A 22,190-nucleotide genomic window follows, 5' to 3' on the forward strand; every position below is an offset into this window, starting at 1 on the left:
AAGAATTTGGGGCTTTTTAGTCCATAAATACTAATATTTACAGGGGAAATATGATTGCTGCCTTCAAGTGTTTGAAGAGCTGGCACATAGGAAAAAGACTTTAATATGAAGTCCAGGGGTTAGAATTAGGTCTAATAGAGGAAAATTTCGGGGGGGGGGGGCATATTATGATTTAATACAACCCAGAACCATGTAAGTATTTAAAGTACTAAAAGCTCTGTTGCACTCAGTTAAAAAAAAAAAAAATAATAACCTTTGTTTTAAATCTGTTTATACTGTTAAAGAAATGTATGGGGAAAGACTATTTCCTTTATTTACTATACTATTATAACTCCGAATTATCTTCCATAACATCACTTAGAGTAGATTAGCCTTGCAGTTTTGAAGCCCTCTGAAAATGTGCTTTTCGAAATTTTAACATAAGAAAGTTTGGTTTTGGCATTTTTATTCTCATATGAATAACCCTTTTGTTTATTATTCACTCCTTTAGGCTTTCTGTTCTCCTTTTTGGTTTATTAACTGGCAGCTGATTGATTGTTAATCCTTGTTAATATGTGTGTTCATTCAATAAATACTTACTGAACACTGTACTTTGTCTATAAAGTCCTGAGGATCTCTAGTGAATCAGATTCAGTTGCTGCCTTCATAGGGTTTACCTTCTATGAGGAAGATACTCAGTTACAGTTCTGATAAACACTCTGAAGAGGTACAGGGTGTCTGAGAATATGTAACTGGATGACCTGACCTAATCTGAGATGAGAGGGTCAGGGTGAGGAAATAGTACATTGCATTTAGAAAGAATTTCAGCAAAATGAGTCCGTACTTTAAATTTAGTATAGCATTTAGGCTTCCTAGACTAAAAGGGCATGGGATTTAGAGCCAGATTTCCTGAGTTCATATCCCAGCTTCATTACTTATTTGGAAAAGTTATTTTAACCTCTTTGTTCTTTAGTTTCCTCATCTGTAAAATGGGAATGTTAACAGTATTTATCTCATAGGGTAATGGTATATATTAAATGAGTTAAAATGTTAAAAGGCCCACAATAGTGCCTTTTGTATATAAAAATGTGCCATATAAGTATTGAAAAATAACATTTACTCAGAAAACAAATCTAAGAAAACAGTTTCTAATCATTAATAATGAATATTATTAGTAATAATAATAGTTAAGATTCTTTGAACACTTATATAGGTACTATGCTAAATGCCTTTATATAATACATTATTCTGACACTTCCTTGAGGTAAATATTACTTTAATGTCTACACTTTTTTTTGGTAACAAATGAAGAAACTGAGCCTTTAGGAAATTAAATAGTTTGTCCAGGATCCCCCAGTTAGCTAAGAGGCCGTATGCTCTTAGCTGCTGGTCTTTGTAATATCACGCGATTCAAGTGAAAAACTGACCTGAGTCTAATGTTAAACATTTGATAACAAACTGTGAACTTGTAGGATATTATTGGCCAGTTATTCTTCTAAAAATTAAAATAGAAGAGGATGGGTCTTTGTTCCATGCTTTACATCCTTTTCAGAGACAGTTTATCTTTACCAGTCTTACAAGCCCATATATCAGACCACTTCAGTGTAGTGTGGATCTAGGACATCTATCTCAAATCTAAATGAATCATTCTAAATTACAGAGATCTTGTGAACATATTTTGTTTACAAGGTAACTTTGGGATTTTTAAGTTTAGGATGAACACTGACAACCAGTAGCATGTGTGTCAAGGGGGCAGATGGTGTTTTAACCTCTATAAGATGCTAGACAGAATTTCAAATAGGCAGAGTTTGTTTATATCTATTTCATGGTCTCTTGTTTGGTACTCTCATTTGCTCTCTGATTATACTCAAAACATCTCAAACACATAATTCAACCATATAAATTTTCACTCCAGTTGTATCTATGTTTTTTCATTGTTATTTCCTTGTTCAGGAACCAGCAGTGGCTTGCTATTGTGGTATGATCAGGTCCTCTGAAATCCACATTCTCTTGTTCAGAATGTTCTCCTGGTTTTCCCCATCTTACCTAACCATAGACAAATACCTCTTGTTTTGATCATCTGAATTTATCATGCTCATTGGCACTTCCAGGCTTTTCTTAGTGTTGGTCACTCTGCTTGGAATATTCTTCTACTTACTTTCATTTACTTAACCTCTTATATTAAGCTTTTCTTAGACATAGTAACTACTGAGGATGACTTGTTCTTTATAATATTACTCAACAATATAGTAATTTTTAGATTACTGTTTATTTACTATTATAAAACTTTTGATCCCTCAGGATTGTAAAGCCAAGGGACTTTGTACGTGTTTTTTTTTTTTAATTATTATTTACTGCGTTTATATAGTTTAGTACTGTCTCCTTTAATATTTAGCATATAGTGCTTTTCAAATAATTGAAAATTATCAACATGCTCTAAGATTAAACGATAAAGATTCTTAGGAAAGATAAAGACTATGCTTTGAGCAGGAAGTGAAAAAAAGTGATATTGGAAAAGAAATATCTGAGATATGGAGTTGGTAGGTATAAACACAGAACAATTATATTATGAATGGTGGTTAACAGGATGATATATACTTATAGTTCAATTAAGTAGAAATTACAAGTATATAGTTATTAAAATGCTGATGAAATGAGTATTTCAAAATAGTGAAATCCTTGAAATATAGACTTGAGTCATGGATTATTTTATATTAAAGATGTATATGTTACATATATGTATTTATAAATGAAATTTGGATAGTGGAAGAATAGATTCTGATTATAGTAGTATGGAATATAATAGATCATATTACATACAGTTTTATAATTTTATTAACCATTATGATAACTTCTTAAGTTTATTACATAAGCCATAGTTACATTTAGTGCCATCTATAACATTTGTTAAGACTTCACAAATGGAAAATAATTGGCAATAGCTTATTTATTGTATGTTATTTCTAAACTTATTATACTAGCTTGCATTTCTTCTTCATTCTTCTAAACAGGTATAGACTAAGAAGATGGAGTTCTTTCAGTTTAGTTTTCTAAAGGCAGGAAAAACCCTGAAAATTCAGGTTGCTAATATAGAAGTTGGAATATACTGGAATCCTGTGCATTCAGTTATTTTCTGTTTTGAAAAGAAGAACGAGCAGTATGCCATACCTGAAAGTCTGAAACACAGTTCTTCATTTTTTGTACCAGTTACTTAAAAATTTATATGAAATTCTTCTTCAAACTGAAAACCAGTGAAATCTTCAAAGATACGCAGTATGCTTATACAATTATTTTTAAGTGACTTTTAAAATTTTTTTTTAAATTTTATTTTATTATGTTAGTCACCATACATTACATCATTAGTTTTTGATGTAGTGTTGTTTATAGAACAATTCATATCTACAATGTTAGGTCTTAGTGGATATAATGAAAATAAATACCCTAATTAGTAAGAATTTTACCTAGTTTACCTTTTTTTTTGGCTTTTATTCCTACATAACAGAAGACTAAAAATACTGTATCTAATGATTGTAGTTTTATAGAAAACAAGATCCTGTTTCTGATCTTTGAAGTTTAATGTATCCTATTCTGATTCTTGACTTTTTGACATGCCTTTTCTTTTCTCTAGCTTTTCCCTTGTGTCTGGATTACTGAATAATCCCTTACTGAATAATCATTATGTTGTATACCTGAAACTAAAAAAAAAAAAAAAAAATTCTTTTGAAATAATTTCTTAGACTAAATTTATTAACAGTCTATACTTTTTAAAAGGAATGACGCTAACAAATGACAAAGCACCAGTAGTAACCTTGTGTTTGACATTTACTTGAGATTCTGCTGATGGTTTTTACTTTTCCTTTGAGGATTATCATCACCTCTTCTGTACATTAACAGAAATGTAATTGTTCTAGACTGATAATTTAAATGCCAGCATTTTTTCCTCTTAAACTTAACTAAAGATTAACAAAAAATTAATTGTAAAACTCCAGGTCATAGTATGTGAAGGCCTTATGGAAGGACGACTGGTTCCATATTTAACAGTAATTTCAGTTAGCATCTTTACTGAAAATCATGATTATAGTTTTTAAATTACTCTGAATCATTTTTATTTTATTTTGATAACTGTGTTATGAATAGTTTTATTTTTTAATCATAATTATAAATGATCAGTTTCTTATTTATGTATATCACTATGGTAGCTATTGTAATTCCCCACTTTTTTTTTTTTAACTTAGTAAGTTATTACATTACATACAGAAATCATGACTGTAAGCTTTGTGAATTACTACAGAGGGACCGCATCTGTTTAACTACCAGGTGAAGACATAAAATACCAACACTCCAAAAAGCTTCTTCGTTTGTACCCTGATGCACATATTACCTTCTTTCTTCCCAAACTATCCTTCTGACTTCTGTGTTTTTGAAATTTGTACAGCATTTTATATACTTTTGTCTGGCTTCTTTTAACATTATGCTTATGAATAAAGATTGGTCCATGTTGTTGCATGTGGCAGTACGGTTCATTCACTCTCTCTGATAGTAATATTCCAACAGGATGTTAGGATTTATTTGCTGTTTTCTATTGTTGATAGAAATTTGAGGTGCTTTCAGTTTGTGTTGTTCAAATAATGATGCTGTGAATATTCTTGCATGCATTCCTGTTGAATACATGGGAATAAAAGTGGGTCATATTTTTAAAACTTTAGTAAATAATGCCAGTTTTTCAAAGTGATTATATAAATTTACACTTCATGAGCAGCATATGGGTTTTGGTTGTTCCAAATTCCTGCCAACACTTGGGTATTATTAACCTTTAAAAATTTTGAACATTCTGGTTAGTATATATTGCTATCTCATTGAGATTATAACATTTTTTTTAAAGATTTATTTATTTATTTATTTGAGAGAGAGAATGAGATAGTGCATGAGAGGGGGGAAGGTCAGAGGGAGAAGCAGACTCCCTGCTGAGCAGGGAGCCTGATGCGGGACTCGATCCTGGGACTCCAGGATCATGACCTGAGCCGAAGGCAGTCACTTAACCAACTGAGTCACCCAGGCGCCCCGAGATTATAACTTTTATATCATTGTTTACTAATGATATCAAACATCTTTTAATAGGATTATAGGGCATTAAAATACTCTCTTTTTTTAAAGATTTTATTCATTCACTCTTGATGAAATGTCTTTCTTGTTTTAAGTTTTTTGTCTCTTTATTGTTGTGCGTTGCTTGTTTTTGCCTTTATTAAGATACAAGCCCCTTGTTGGGTATATTTTCTACAAATACCTTCTTCTACTGTGTGGCTTACTACTCTACTTTATTTCTACTCTGTTCATGGTACACTTTGAAAAATAGAGAAGTTCTTAATTTTAGTATGATTCAATTTATCAATCTTTTAAAGTTAGTCTTGTTTGTGTCCTGCTTAAGAAATCATTGCTTACCTCAAAGTCATGAAATGTTCTCCTATATTATATTTTAGAAATTTTTTTATCTTTTAAATTTAGTGAGGGTGTGAAGTACACGTTCAAGTTTTATTTTACCTTCAGTATGTATAATCATTTACATAGTACTATTTATTGAAAAGACTACCCTTTTCCCATGATTCTGAAGTGCCACCTTTAATGTAAATCGAGTATGGATGTATATGTACACACATGCACACCTATATGCACATACATGCTTATTCTGGATTCTTTATTCCATTGATCTAATTTAATTCACTACATTGTCTTAATTCCATAACTTTGAAAAGTCTTAATATTTAGTAGAGAACATCTTTACATGTTTTTTCTTAATTATCTTGGCTCTTCTCAGCCCTTACATTTCCATATGAATTTTACAATTAGATTATAAATTTATACCAAATTTATACCAAAAAGAAGTCCTACTGGAACTTTGATTAAAATTGAATTGTATCTGCAGATCAATTTGCAAAGAAATGACATTTTATAATATTGGAACTTCTGATCCATGAACATTATAGATCTCCATTTATTTAGGCTTTCTTTAATTTTTCCAAATACTCAGTAGTCTACTGTGTAAATTTCTCCTACATCTTTTATTAGATTGATTTGTAGGTATTTAATGTTGTTCAATGCCATTGTAAAAGTGCCTTTTAATTTTGATTTCTGATTGTTCCTGTTTATATAAATACAATTTATTTTTTATGTATTGAATAAAACTATTTATTTGATTCTAATGGTTTGATCCTACATTATTTTAAATTTTCTACCTACACAGTCATGTCAACTGCAAATAAGGAGCCTTTCCCTTCCTTTCTATCCTTATACTTTTCTTTTTTCTCTTGTCTTACTGCACTGGCTATACTGCTGGATATATTATAGGCCTTACTGCCCTATAATCCAGCACTGAATACAAATGATGATAAAAGGCATCCTTTTAAACTTTCACTATTTCTCCATTAAGGTGTGATGTTTGTTGTAGCTTTTATTATAGAAGCCCTTTGTCACATTAAGGACATATTCTTCTATTTCTAGTTTGCTAAGAGCTTTTACCAGGAATGAGTTGGGTGATGAATTTTATCAAATGCTTTTTTTGTATATACTTAGATAATTATATAATTTTCATCTTTTATTCTTTTAATGTAGTGAATTGCATTGGTGTTTCAATGTGACATCAACCTTGTATTTCTGTAACAGATGCAATTTGGTCATCATGCATTATCCTTTTTATGTGTTGCTAAATTTGGTTTTTGATATTTTCTTTAGGATTTTACACTTGTGTTCATTAGTGAGATTGGCCCCTACCTTTCCTCCTAAAAACAGGAAGTTTTTTCTCTTTGTTCTGTGGAAAAGTTTTTATACAATTGGTGTGATATATTTTTTGAATATGTGAAATATCTAGGAAACCATCCTTAGTTTAGAGTTTTCAGCCTTTCTTTTACTATAATAATGCATATTCAGGCTACAAATTTCCCTCCTGAAGTATGGTTATAGCTGCAACACTTATGTTTTGCTGTGTTTTATTTTTATAATTTATTTCAAAATATTTTGTTTTAATTTCTTCTTGAACACGAGAAATTCTAAATTCTAAACATATGGGAATTTTTGTAGTTACTTATATATATTTTTTATTATGATCAGAAAGTATGATTTCAGTCCTTTTGATTTTTATCAACCAGTTAATGTACATATTCCATGCCTGCTTAAAAAGAATGTGTTTGCAGTTGTTAATGGCGGTGTATTTACGAGGGTCGCTGTGGCAAAGTACCACAATCTGAGTGACTTAAGCAACAGAAATTTATTCGCCCACAATTCTGAAGACTAAATTAAGTCAAAAATCGAGGTGTTGGCAGGGCCATGTTCCCGTTCAAGCCAGTAGGAGAGAATTTCCTTGCCTATTTTAGCTTCTGTTGTCAGCAGTCCTCGAGTTGTTGGCTTACAGATACATAACTCTAGTCACTTCCTCTGTTGTAATATTGTCTTCTCTGTGTGTCTTTGTCTTCACAAGGCAGTTTCCTTTCTGTTTTCTCTACTCCTGTAGGGATACCAATCATATTAGATTAAGGCTCTATCATACTCCACTATGACCTCATCTTAACTAATTACATTTGCAATGGCTCTGTTTCTGAATAAGGTCACATTCAGAGGTGTGAGCATTTGGGACTTCAGCATATCTTTTTGGGGCACACAATTCAGTTAGGTCAAGTTTGTTAGTCATATTTAAATTTGTTTTTGTTTCATGATTTTTTTGTCTGCTCATTCTGTAATTGAGAGAGGGTTATAAAAACCACCCACTGTGATTATGGGTCTATTTTTATTTCTCCTTTGGTTCTGTCAGTTTTTGCTTTTTATATTTTGAGGTTATATATTAGGTGCATAGAAATCTAGAATTGTTATATTTTTCTGGTGAAGTGTACCTTTTATCATTATACTGTCATTCTAGCTCTATCATGCATTCTTGCCTTAAAGTGTACTGTACTTCCTCTGATGTTAACATTGGCTTATAAACTGTCTTTTGGTTAGTTTGCATATTATATATTTTTCCACTTTGTAACTTTTACTTTTCCTATATCTTAGCCATAAGATGAGACCAATATATAGTTAGGTTCTGTTGTTGTTGTTCTTGTTGCTGTTGTTTTTGCTGAAAGTCTGTTCTTTGAGTGTTTGGTCAGCTTGATTTAATGTACTTATTGATTTGCTTAGAATCTCTCATCTTGCCATTTGCTTTCCATTCCTTGTTCTTTTGCCCTGTTCTCTTTTCTGACCTTTAGAGAGATGATTACTTGGTCCCTTTCTCTTCTTTTAGCTGTATTAGCTGTAGAATCTTTACTATTCTTTTAGTGATTACCTTGTAGACTCCAACTTTCATTCTTAACTTATTGAAGTCTAATATTAATGCTTTTATCACATTTCTAAACAGTGTAAGAACCTTTGTACACTTTATTTCTTCCAATTTCCATAGTGTCTTGGTATTACCATATGTTTTATCTTTTTTTTTTATAAGTAGGCTCCACACCCAGCATGGAGCCCAATGCAAGGCTTGAACTCATGACCCTGAGATCGAGACCTGAGCTGAGATCAAGAGTCGGACACTTAACTGGCTGAGCCACCCAGTTACACCCTGGTATTTCCAGTTTTAAACTTGTATATTTTAACCCCCACATACCTAATTATAATAGTTTTTTGTTCATATACATTTGTATTCATTTACCATTTACATATTTACCATTTCCTTTGCTCTTCATTTCCTGTTACATCTCCAAGTTTCCACTATGATTATATTCTGCCCAAAGAACATTCATTTGTATTTCCTTTGGTGTGGATATGCTTATGACAGATTACTTCAGTTTTGTTTACCTGAATATGTCTTTGATTCACCCGCCTTTTGAAAGGATATATATATTTAGATCAGCAGTTATTTTCCTTCAGTCCTTTGAAGTTATAATTCCACTCACTGTCTTCTGGTTTCCATTGTTTCTGCCAAGAAGTCAGCTGTAATTTACTTATTGTTCCTTTGAACATAAATTCTCATCACCCCTGTGGGGAGTTTTAATGTTTTCTCATTATCTGTGATTGTTGGGAGTGTCACTATGATGGGCTTACATACTATTTTCTTGTTTTTTTATGTTAATTGAGACTTTTCACCACTTCTAAAATCTGTGGATCAATGTTATTCACTTGTTGTAGAAAGTTCTAAGTTATTCTGTTTTCAAATACTGCTTTTGTCTCATTTTTTTCTTCCTTTTTATATGGTACTCCAGTTACACCTATGTTAGACCTCTTTACTATATTCCATGTATCTATTATGTTCTTTCTGCATTTTCCACTTTTTTTTTTAAGATCTTATTTATTTATTTGACAGAGAGATACACAGTGAGAGAGGGAACACAAGTAGGGGGAGTGGGAGAGGGAGAAGCAGGCTTCCCGCTAAGCAGGGAGCTGGATGTGGGGCTCGATCCCAGGACCCTGGGACCATGACCTGAGCTGAAGGCAGACGCTTAACCATCTGAACCACCCAGGCGCCCCAGCATTTTCCACTTTTTTATATGTTTAGTCTGTGTATTTTCTTCAGGCCTTTTGTCTGGTTCATTTTTTTTTTTTTTTTTAATCTGTGTCTAACATGCTGATAAAACCATTTATTTGGATTTATTTCTTAGTTCTAGAATTGCATTTGACTCTTTTATGATTTACATTTTTCCTTAAAAAATTTTAGTCTTTTATTTCTTTGAGCATATTAGGCATAGTTATTTTAATATCCAGTTCTGAAAACTTTATCTAAGTTCCCTGTAGATCAGTTACTGTTGACTGTTGTTTCTGTTGGTTTTAGGTCACATTGTTTTATCTTTGTATGACTGGTTATTTTTTATTGAATGTCAGATATTGTCTATGAAAAATATAGGGACAGTTTGAAAGCTAGTATGCTGTTATGTTTATTTCAGGGAAGATTTATTTTGCTTCAGAAAGATGGCCAAGGGACTGGCAATCACAGATTGCCTTATTAATCCAGGCAGGGATTGGTAAGAATTAAAGTTGAATTTAGTCTCTTTTAAAGTTGGTCTACTTCTAGTTCAGTTTTATTCAGGTTCCAGGCATGCCTTATCACTAGCTCCTCAGTTCTGATTTTGTCCTTTTATCCTCAGAAATTTGTCTCTTGTTATCTTCCGTTGACTGTCAGATCCCTGTTCAGAATTGGTCAGTCCTAGGGGAAACACACCTCCAAAAAATGTGAAAACTATTTTGGGTTTCCTTCTTATCCGAGATCATGGTGCTGTAATTCTTCACTGTCTTCCTTGGTCCTTCTCAGTGCTTTTTGATAAGTACTTTTGCTTTTTAATAATTACCTGCATTTTCTAATTCTCACCAGGAGGGTTGATTGAGGTTACCTAATTTCATTATGTACATATCAAGAAAATATTGTGACTATTTTTTCTACTGAGTTAAAATCTTTAAGATGGCTATTTAAAAATCTGTAGTTCTATGTGGATCATCAAACATTTTCATTTGTTCATACTTTTTTGCACAATATCTTAGCATAGGGTTGGATGTACATCCCTACCAGAAAGCTTTAAGGGATATAAAGATAACCACTAAAATGTATGGATGTCCAAAGTTGTACTATATATGGTTATATTAGGCTTCAAGTAGATAAAGTTTAGCTGTATAAGCAACATGTTTTTTTAAGCTTAGTATTATTTTGGCCATCTATCTCTTTTTATGACAGACAGAAGGAAAGGATATTTGATATTTTTCAAATTTGTTTAGATTCTTTGGGCTGTCTGCTTATCAGAAATTGGGCAATCTTATTTGTTTTTAAAGTCCTTTATTTTATTAGTACTTCTTGGAGAAACCAACTAATAAGGACTTAATTGGTATAGAAAGATTTTTTTTTTGATTATGTATTAACTCATACTTTTCATTCATATATCAAAGTACTGTTCTCTTTGTTCATCTTTGCCGAGATTCAGAAATGATAATTATTTGTCACTTGTTTCTTTTGTTCTTTAAGTTTATTTTCCTATTTACTGATCAGAAGGTTTTTAAAGTTATCAAGGATTCCATGCACTTCCAAGATTAGGGATAACATCAATCTAAAGACTCAATTCTTTTCTGTCTTCACTGCTTACAGACAGGGAACACAATCTCTTCAGCCTGGACCTATGTAGAAGAATTTGGAGAAAATAAACAGGTAAGAAAAAGTCTTTTAGGAATATTAAGTGATATATTTAGTTTTCAGAAAGCCAGTTATAAATTATTCTTCTTATGGTTATAAGAAGAAATATTTAAAATTGTCTAAAGAAGCTTGTGAAATATTTGATTATAATAGCTTTGTTAATCATAGATTCATTAAGCAAAGTTCTAAAAAATTAAACTGGTTTCCATATTTCAGGTTCTTCTCAAAGCTTATAACATACTAGTGTATGTTGTGAACCACTGCAGATGGCAAACAGTATTTTAATGTAGATGTTGGAGTGAGTGTATTATATGTAGATTATTCAGCATTTCTCAAGCTTATCTGAAAATTTCTTATCTGTTTTTTTGAACAAATAAAACCACAGTTATTGTTGATACAATTTAGAATAAAAGTTATTTACCAGGATTCACTCTAGTTTTTCCAACATGGTACTGAGAGGATAAGTTTTAGTAGAATGTTAAAGGTAGTTTATAGTTTGAATAAAGATTACTTTCATTCAAATTCCTTTTCACGTGTTGAGGCAAAAAGAAATGTTGTGGTTCCCTGGGTAGAATCCATGTTTTAGTTCTGTATTCTTAAGGAAGCTAAAACTTCATCTTTCTGTGCCTCAATTTCCTTGTTGTTAAAGAGGAAAATAATACTATTTGTTTTGTAAGGCTTTTATAAGGATTAAGTAGTGCTGATGTTGTATAGTTATTTTTGGCACTTAATAAGTACTCAATAAATATTAACTCATTAATAGAACTCATACTTCAGATACAAGGAAATGTATTTATTATGCTTGAGGCTTATAACTTTATTTTGTAGATCTTAACATAAAAATTCGAATATGATGCTATTCTCAGAAATACCTTTTCTTATAAGATTCTATAGTTCAAATTTTGAATTATGAGGACTAATTTTACTGATAGAAATGAAACTTGAAAGAGTTGCTATCTTTCCTAAGACCTTTATCTTCTCTTCACTTTTGCCCAGATAATTTTTCTAATGAGCTGCAATTTTTGAGTCATACTGAAGCTTAGATAAACTGTAGCACTCAGATCGTAATTTTCCTCTCTTATAGGTTGCCTTTCTATTAATCTCTTCCAAATGGTTTAGAAACTATCTTTAAAAGGAATTTGACATAATCTATTAAACAACGGTAGCAAACTGGAAGCTCTAGATATGGTCTGTTTGGTCTCTTTGTTTTTTTGAAAGGAAAGCAACTAGATTTAATTTCAGTACAAATAGCTAGACACCTGTTTTACATTTGGTCCTCTTTGAGTTCTTTTTTCATTTGTTTGTTACATCTTAGCCTCTGAGGGCACTTGAATTTGTAATCACTGTGTTTAACATAGTTCAAGAATATTTCTGTTTTGTTTTTAATGTTTCCCTATTACATATTAGCCCCATTAAAATTCTTCCCAAAGTGATTTGCAAAGTTTGTCAGTGAAATAACTGTTCCTTAGGTCAAACGAGTTTGGGAAAAGTTGTGTACTATATACTGCCCTAGGAAAAATCATAATGCTTATTAGCATATTGAAAATCATTGTAGTAGCAACCTGTGTAAGTGTTAAATCCGGTTTTACTAGATTTTTTTCAAGATTTTATTTGGCTAAGGAATTCTTGTTTTGAGGTACTTGAATCGTACGGGGATATAGGTTTGGAAACACTGAAACTAACAAACACTTGGGTTTGTTTGTTTGTTTGTTTGTTTATTTATTTATTTGACAGAGATAGCAAGAGAGGGAACACAAGCAGGGGAGGGTTGGAGGGAGAAGCAGGCTTCCCGCCGAGCAGGGAGCCCAATGCAGGGCTCTATCCCAGGACTCTGGGATCATGACCTGAGCCGAAGGCAGACGCTTAACCGACTGAGCCACCCAGGCGCCCCTCAAACACTTGGGTTTTGTTTATAACCTTATTGAAGTATAATTGAAATACAATAAAGTACACACTTCAAGTGTACACTTTGGTCAGTTGGGTTTATATATACATCTGTGAAATGATACCACAATCAAGAAAACAAATATTTCTGTCACCTCTGCAGTAACCTGTTCCTCCTTCTCTCTTCTTTTCCAGGCAACCACCGATCTGATTGCTATTACTATAGATTGCTTTTCCTAGACTTTCAAACCTTTGTTTTTGAAAGCTTAAATTACAATCTTTAGATAACTTAGAATGAAACAGTAGTAAATTCTTAAAAATAAAAGTACAGGTATCTGACAATTACATTTATGAAAATTGTTATATACTGTCAAAGTTTCACAGTAAGAATTTGAAACTCAAATCACTCTTTCAAAGTTATATAGAAAATATATTGTAAATTTAGAAAATACTTTAATTAAAAACAAAAGCAGATGATTTTTTCCCCAAAACTGAATCTAAAAAATACAATTACTCTAGTAAAAACAGAGAACTAACCAACTAGAACTTTATAAAAAAGGAGTTAGAGATAATAACTTTCATTCTTATCCAAGCCACCATTACTAAGATTAACATACCTCCTAAAAATCATCTTAAAACAGAAAAACTGACCTAAGCTGCTCTCTGAGCCTAGTCTTAAGAAGAAAACATTGGTCATTTCATGTCTACTTCTTGCTCTTTGCTATCAGTTGCCTATAGCAAAAATTAAGTAGAGGGTAAAAATACCTTGTTTTGGTCAAAATTTAATTTAATTTTGTAATAGGGAAAGTAAAGGAGATAAAAATGCCAGTAAATTTGATAATAACTAATTTGTTGTAGCCAAAAATATCACTTAAAATTTTCTAATTAATGATTTTAAATATGTCATAGGTTATGAGTTGTTTAATAATTAGCGATTTTGAAAATTCCTTCCTCTGCTTTACCGTTAGTTCTTGACAATACTAGTATGGAAAGTATAAAATAAATGATAAATGTCATTTATAATATAGATTTTTTAAATCTCTCTTTGAACCCAGCCATGTTTTATGTTCTATGTGTATACAATGCTGTGTTAACAAGTGTTAACACTTTGGCAGATGGAGTTCAGTGAAAGAAAGTTACTGAGTTATTTCAGTTGTGGCCTGTTTGAATGTTAGAAATTGAAATAATAAAATGGCGAAATGATATTTTTTCAAAAATTTTAATAAAGATCCTATAGAAATCTAAAGAAGTACTTAACATATGTATTAAAGGTATGGAATATGTATTACAGGTATGGGAAATGTATTTCATAGATGAGAATATCAGGGGCTTCATTCTTATACACTGCTTTTGGGAGGGGAAAACAGTATAGCTGTCTTATAGTCGCCTCAAAAAGTTAAACATAAAACTACCTTATGACCCAGCATGTCAATTTCTAGGTATTTACTCCAGAGAATTGGAAGCATATGTCCACATGAAATTTTGTACACAGTACTCCTTAGCAGCATTATTCCTAACAGCCAACAGGTAGAAACAACCTAAATGTCCATTGACTGATGAGTGTATAAACAAAATGTGGTGTTTTCACGCAAGGGATCTAAAGAGGAATGAAGTTCTGATATATACTACAACATGGGTAAACCTTGAAAACAAATGCTAAGGAACTAGTTAAAAAAGACAACATAAATTGTATGATTCCATTTATATCAAAAATCCAGAACAGGCAAATCAATAGAAACAGAAAAATTAGTGGTTGCTGGACCTGGGGGAGAGGGAGGGGAGTGACTGCTAATAGGTACAGAGTTTCTGTTTAGGGTGATGAAAATGTTCTGGATAGTGGTACTGGTTGCACAACTTTGTGCATCTATTAAAAACCACGAATTGTACACTTAAGCGTACATCAAAAAGAGGGAGAGGACGTGAAGGTAGAGCTGAAATAGTTAAGGAGAAGAAAAAAAATAGTTAACAAGAATTATGAGGAATGTACTTATTAATGGAAAATTAATAAGTACTGTCAGAAACAAACCAGAAGAAAAAGATACCAAAATAAGCATAAGAAGACACTTTGAATTCAATTTAAAGTCTCCATTAAGGGTTTCCTCCCTCTTCACATGAAGCAGAAAAGCAGTTTGAGAATCCATGGTTTTTGACCAAGATGTGTAGGAGAATTAGAAACAAACAAATGAGACACAAATGGAGTAAAGCAGTGTATATCCATTGCTTAGATGTTCACCGAGGAGCATCCTGGTGGTGTTTATCTCTTGTGTCAGACAGAGAAAGGTAGTAGACCGAATTATCACTTACAAAAGTGGAACTGACAAACAGGTGGTGAATGTGCTGCCAGTCTCTGCCCTCACTCCCAGGTCAGTGGCCCAACAGTTACTCTGCTCGTCCTAGCCACAGCTTCTGAATCCTTGGGAATCTGGGGTCCTTTGAGCCATTACTGCTTGATGAGAATTGGCACTTAAGGTTAAGCCTATTTGCTGTATAGACCAAAGTTATTCTCTGAAAATGTTTGTATGTTTTCATTCATGTTATAAATATGAAATTCTATACGATTTGATCAAAATGCTATCTCTAATCATTACATTAGAGCAAGTCGTTTTATTATTAGTAGTATTTTTTTTTTTTTTTTTACAAAAGGGCTTTTCTTCAAGTGGCATTCTTAGATAATATTGAACGTATAAAACGGGAATGCAGAGCTGTGTGGGTCGAAATGGAAAATGTGGGGGTGGGTAGGTGCAAGCAGCAGCCAGATAGCTTAGAGCACCATCTATTGTATTTCTACTCTCTATCTGTAGCAACGTCTTGAGACACTTTCCTCAACCCAGTTTTGAGAAGATTGCCAGAGTGCAAAAGCTTGGTCAAGTAGAAATAATACTTTCCTAGGAATTAGGAGACCTAATTTTTAATTCATTTTTCTTCATTTAACTGTAAGAGTATCCAGCAGTCACTTAATCAACCATCTTTTGTCTGTGTCATTCTTTAGTGAAAGAGGTGGTTGGAATTAGAGACTTATGAGGACCAACCTATCCCTGGTTTATGATTTTGAATTAGAGAATTTGATTAGTTAAAAATTTTATTAATATCAACAATAAAAAGTAAAACCAATAAAAATGAGCAAAAGGCTTGAATGCATACTTTACTAAAGAACATGTTCACATGGGCGACTAAACACATTATTAATCATGAGAGAAATCCAAATTAAAACCAAGATGAAATACCATTTCACATCACTGGAATAGGTATGATTCAAAACACTGGCAATACCGAATGTTGGTGAGGATGTGCAACAGCCAGAACTCTGATAGTTTACTGGTGTGGATGTAGGATGGTCACACTGGGGAACTGTTGAGCAGTATCTGTCTGCCCTATGACCCAGGAGTTTCACTCCTAGTTATTTACCCAAAAGAAATGAAAAGATATCAAAACAAAAAAAGACTTGTATAAGAATATTCGTAACAGCTTTATTCATAATAGTCAAAAGTTAGAAACAACTAACACATTTATCTGTCAACAGGTAAATGGATAAAAAAATGTTACAGTGTATACATACAACAGAATACTGCTGAACAATAAAAAGGAGTAAACTGACATACACAACATAATGAGTCTTAGAAATTATATTGAGAGAAAGAAGCTAGGATTAAAATTTCTTAAAAAATTCATTTTATATGGAGTCCCAGAACAGACAAATCTAAGCTATAGTGAGAAATCAGAAAGTGGTTGCCTCCAACAGAAGGGCTATTAACTGGAAAGGAGCACAAGGAGCTTCTTCTGGATTGATGGATATGTTTTCTATCTTGTTTTAGGTGTTGGTTGCATAGGTTTATAGAGTTATCAGAACTCATTGAAATGAACACATAGGACATACGCATTTCACTGTATGTAAATTTTACCTCAGTTTAAAAAGTATTAAGACAGTTGAATAATTATCAGTGTAAAACTTAAATTCTGAAATTGGCTCTATCATTCCCTTAAGAAGGGGAAAGGGGAGGACAGATCCAAGTCTGACACAGAAACAGTGGGATTGAAGAGCTAAGGATATTCATTGGGAAGAAAAACCAGGGGTGGGCAAGTAAGTATATGCTAGGAATTCTGACTCACTTACTCATTTATTTCATAAAAATCAGTGATGCTTTCTGATTTTTATTTTCTGTGATATGTGTTAGATCTAAGGAAAACATGATTCATCTAGGTTTATGCCAGTAATTACTATCTTAAGTTTGATATGTATTATATTTTCTAATTACCCAGATTTTTTCTGAACATATTTAGATTCTTATAATAAAATTTATTTTTGAAATGCTTGTAAAGTCTTATGAACATTGAAGCTTTTCATTTCCTAACCTTTGTAGTACTAGGGGGAAATTGTTTTCTCTTGATTTATCCTGTGTGAATGAGGTCATCAAAGTCAACTTTTAATTTTGTATTTTAATTTAGTTTCCTTAGAAATGTGAGAAGACGACAATTGATTAGTGTATTTTTAAATTAAAGGTTTACAGTAGGAGACTATTTAAAATGCCCATTTTCAGACCTAAGTACTATGCCAGTAGCCAATTGTCTGGCTATCTTCTTTGTGAAATCATTCCCTGAAGATATATACCTCTTTTATCTACATTTCAGTGAATAGGCTGCATTAACTGTCACATGGTTATAAACCCAAAATGAAAGTGATTTCTCTGAAAACTACATTTTCCCCACCTACAGAAGTGTAACTAAAGATCTGCTCCTCTGAATCATATAGTCTATGACCACATTGTTAAAAATTGAAAGAGCTAGTTGTATCATAGATACATGTCTAATAAGGAATTGACTGTATTTGTGTAATATTCTTTAAGAGGAGAGAATCAGAACTTTTTTTTTAAGCAATTAATTTGAATTATAGGAGCACTAAGGTTTCTGTTAATACTAAATACCATACCCTTTAGGCATAGTGGATCCTTTAAGAGAAGAAAAACAATTCAGGCGCCTGGGTGGCTCAGTTGGTTAAGCAACTGCCTTCGGCTCAGGTCATGATCCTGGAGTCCCTGGATCGAGTCCCGCGTCAGGCTCCCTGCTCGGCGGGGAGTCTGCTTCTCCCTCTGACCCTTCCCCCCTCTCATGTGCTCTCTCTCTCAAATAAATAAATAAATAAAATCTTTAAAAAAAAAAAGAAAAACAATTCTGTGATAATCTATTTATCCTACTTTGGATATTAGAAAAGCAAATGGTATCAAAGTAATTCCTTATCCAATTTCAAAATACTGAAAATATTTTGAACTGGATATCTTAAATGTATTTGTCTTCTTGGAACAGACTGCTTTTATTGATTTTATGGTACCATTAATAAAAATAAAAAGATTATAGAATTAATCAAGTTAGAGTTTTGCAGTGCTAGAAATTAAACCTATATTTAACTGATTTTTATTTTTTCCATTCTTTTTCTTAACTAGGTCCTTACTGATGTTGCTTGAGCTTATTCTCCTGCAGTTGATCTCATTCCTGTTGGCTAAATATTAAGTCCCATGACAACATTAAGTTAATGCTCATATGTTTTAGGCCTCATCTATAAAACCAGGAAAATATAGAAAAAACTTGACTTGTACATTAGATTACCTAATTCCTTTTCTTCCATTCCTAAAAACACCATAACTTTTATAAATAGTCATTTTATAGTCATTGTTAGACCCTTGGCTTATTCTGCCCTAAAGAACATAGTTGAGTTTTTGGAAAGTACAGGATTTACAAATTTGGTCTTTAATATTCATACACACATATAAACATTACAATTAATGAAGCAGGAAATTATTGGTGCATAAGATGAATGTTTATTGTGAAATAGTAATACGAATATAACTGGTTTTTAAAGAAATAATTTGGTTTTAATTTTTGGATTTTTCTATACTGTAAGTTGATAATGGTTTCTTGAAGTATTTTATAAACATGATTCATTTTACTGTTTTATGGTACAAATAGGAACACTAATGTTAAATTGGTGTATTGAGTTATACAGATGTTAAATTAAATAATTAAATAATGAAATATTGGACAGTTAGTTTACACCAAATGTTTTTGCAGTCCAGGGGAGGATGTTTCTGCTGGTTTAATGCCTAATACAGTTAAAAAAAATAAGCAAATATGAATTTGCTGTTTTTTATCTTTTTTTCATGGACTACGCCTTAGCATCAGAACCAAATTTAAAAGGAGCTGCATTGTGGAACAAGAGAAATCAGAGGTTCTCTTTTTTCTGTGATCAAAAACACACAAAACAATTAATAGATATGCAAGTAAAAGATATCCAAGAATGCATTCTAGTAAGATCTCTGAAATGTTGTGTCAGTGAAAGGAACAGGACTGACTGATAAAATTATCAGGATTTGCAATGCTGTGAATGTTGAAATAGTCTTTACCAGCGAGATAATATTAGCAGGATTTTGAATGTTAGAACATTATGTTAAACTGTGATTATAGTTTTAATGCTTTGTCTCTTTGAATTAAATTTGTATCCATAAAGATGTGCAGCATAATTGTTCATGTATTTATTTACAGACTACAATTTCCGTCGCAGCTCAATAAATAGTCTTTTCCCTGTTAGTACTACTCTCTCTTCTGGGACTCCCAGCGTGCTTCCTTACACTTCAAGGCCTTATTCTTATCCAAGCTATCCCTTGTCACCAACAATATCACTTGCTAATGGCAGCCATGTTGGACAGCGACTATATATCTCCAATCAGGCCTCATTCTTCTGAAGAAGATATTGTAAACATGAGTATGCAAGTTTCTTTGTAAAGCATGCAAATTAAAATACTGTTTTATTTTAGAATCGGTTTGCACATTTAGTTTTAAAATGATAAATATATATTTATTTCAACATAGTAAACATCAACCATAATTCAGAAGAACCTACAGTTGTAGAACTTGTAAAAATGCTAAGTTTAAAAAGTTATTCAGTGGTTTCTCTTGATAAAGGTATAGCAAACTACTCTTTTTAAACTTTTGGGATCTTAAATACTTCTAATTCCTGAGAGGGCAGTAGAACCCAATAGTTTATGTTAAATTTTTGCATAATAACTTTGCCAAATAGCATTTCACAAATATTTAAGCACTTGCAGACGATCGTTATACTAGATTTGATTACCAAGGATCACTTATCTGTATTAGAGATTATAACAGTTACATAACCAGAAGCATCTAACTATTATGTATAAAGAAATGAAGGGCAAAAAGATTAAGATACAAATTTTATGCAGTACTAAAGGAAAAGCAGTCTACCATTGTGGTCCTTGAAAATAACTATAAATATTTTAGTTAATTATTTGTTATAGAAATAAATTTTAATTTTGCTGTTAATGTATTTCAGGTTTTTATAGTTGTGCTTTTGTGTTTTTGATATTCATTGTATAGTTGTTTGAATAATAAGTGTTCTGGTTTTTTAATGTTGAAATCATGTGTTGTTTAATTTTTGTACTTGAATTCAAATTCTTTGACATTAAATATGTGATGCTTCTAATATGCATGTGTTTTATTTTTGTTTATTAGTATGCACAAAAATGTTAGCTCTCACAGTCACCTTGACCTCTTCAGAGGCCATGGTCCTCTGGTCATGGTCCATGGGACCAAAGCAAAGCATACTGCAGACAAAAAATTGTTAGTTTTGTGAAACATAGTAACCAAAATCCTTTTCAGGAGCCAATAGAAATACTTTGTTGATGAAGCCAGTGAAATTTCCTTCTTTTATTTATGAATACTTAGTGAATCCAGCCATTTTGACTGTTAATGGTTTGGTAATGTACATTTATGATGAATTTCTAATGATGGTTTACATAATTGATAATCAGGGACAAAAATTTTTCCACTCTTAGATACCAGATGTTAACTTTGTTGATTAACTCATTATGTAGCAGCATAATAGGACATGGGATTTGCATACGTAGAATATGAAATGGTTGCAAATATTTCTTCTAGCTTAAGTTTCTAGCAGAAGTTGTATGGAGAATAAATTACAGTTGACCCTTGAACAACACAGGTTTGAACTGGGCGGATTCATTTATACAAGGATTTTTTTATACTGTTCAGTAGTGTAAATCTATTTTCCTTATGATTTTCTTAATAAACATATTCTTTTCTCTAGCTTTATTGTAAGAATACAGTATATAATACATATAGCATACAAAATATGTGTTAATAGACTGTTTATGTCACTGGTAAGGCTTCAGATCAACAGACTCTTAGTAGTTAAGTTTTGGGGGAGTCTAAGGTTATATGTGGATTTTTGACTATGTGGGGGTTGGTGCGGGGCGGGGGGAGTTGGTACCCCCAGCCTCTGTGTTTGTTGTTCACGGGTCAACTGTAGTCTCATTTTTTTTCACCCTCTAGAATGATCATTCCATTTAACCATATGCAGTACTTAACTTTCCAGGTTACTGCCTTAGATTTTCTAATTTAAATGAGCATAGATACTATACTTAACCAAAATTAATTTTTTTTCCTGACATAGATTGTGTAGATCTTGCAGTTTAATTACCATGATTTACAGGTTCATGTCACTCCTTTGGCAAACACATAGTGTTTAGTAGTCACTACTGTGCTAATACCCTTTTGGATATGGAGGTGACTCAGATTCCAAACCAAAAGAAAACACATTAATATAGTTTTTCATAGGAATGTAATGGCCCAAATAATCATAATTACAAGTTCCCACATAGCATTTTTCATTAAAAAACAAAGCCACAAACAATTGAGAGAGCTTACCAGCCACACAGTGTATTTGGAGATCCATAGTAATATGGAAAATATGTAAGCTTTGGCTATCATATTGGATTACCACTTCTGCCAAGTAACAGTTCTTTGAACTTAAAGACAGTTTTTGATCTGTCAGGGCCATACTTTTCCATCTGTAAAATGGTATGTTAAAAATACCTGGCAAGTAGAAGGCACTCAAATGGTAGCTGATGTTATTTGGATATAACTATATAAATTATACACTATTCATTTATTTGTACCAGTGTTTCATCTCTTCTCCCTTCAAGCAGAAATCTAGAAATCAGTACATTCATGTCAAACACTGTCCCTTTATATATTATAAATGAGCAATTAATTTTGTTCATACTGCACATGAAATTTCATTTGGCTTGTGAACACAGCTGGTAATTACTTGATGCTTTAGTCCTTACAGGCTGTATAAGGCCTTTGATTCAAATACGGGCTTCCCTAG

At 32.2% G+C, this 22,190-nt stretch overlaps 1 protein-coding gene across 2 annotated transcripts in view; it reads left to right on the forward strand.

Annotated features, from left to right (window-relative positions):
• Positions 1-20,290, forward strand: part of RBM46 (RNA binding motif protein 46) — a 36,559-nt gene extending 16,269 nt beyond the window's left edge. The window contains exon 4 of one of the 2 annotated variants that reach the window (XM_045879372.2): positions 19,526-20,290. In XM_045879372.2, coding sequence (XP_045735328.1) covers positions 19,526-19,725 — 200 coding nt within the window. In that variant the 3' untranslated portion in view covers positions 19,726-20,290. Of the gene's footprint in view, positions 1-11,065; positions 11,122-19,525 lie in introns of those variants that run through there. The other variant, XM_054508527.1, reaches the window with a different exon arrangement.
• Positions 20,291-22,190: the final 1,900 nt, after the last annotated feature.

Source organism: Mirounga angustirostris, unplaced genomic scaffold (assembly GCF_029215605.1).
Source record: "Mirounga angustirostris isolate CCGP_5_RB_7025 unplaced genomic scaffold, mMirAng1.0.hap1 SCAF_2, whole genome shotgun sequence".
NCBI classification, from domain to species: domain Eukaryota; kingdom Metazoa; phylum Chordata; class Mammalia; order Carnivora; family Phocidae; genus Mirounga; species Mirounga angustirostris.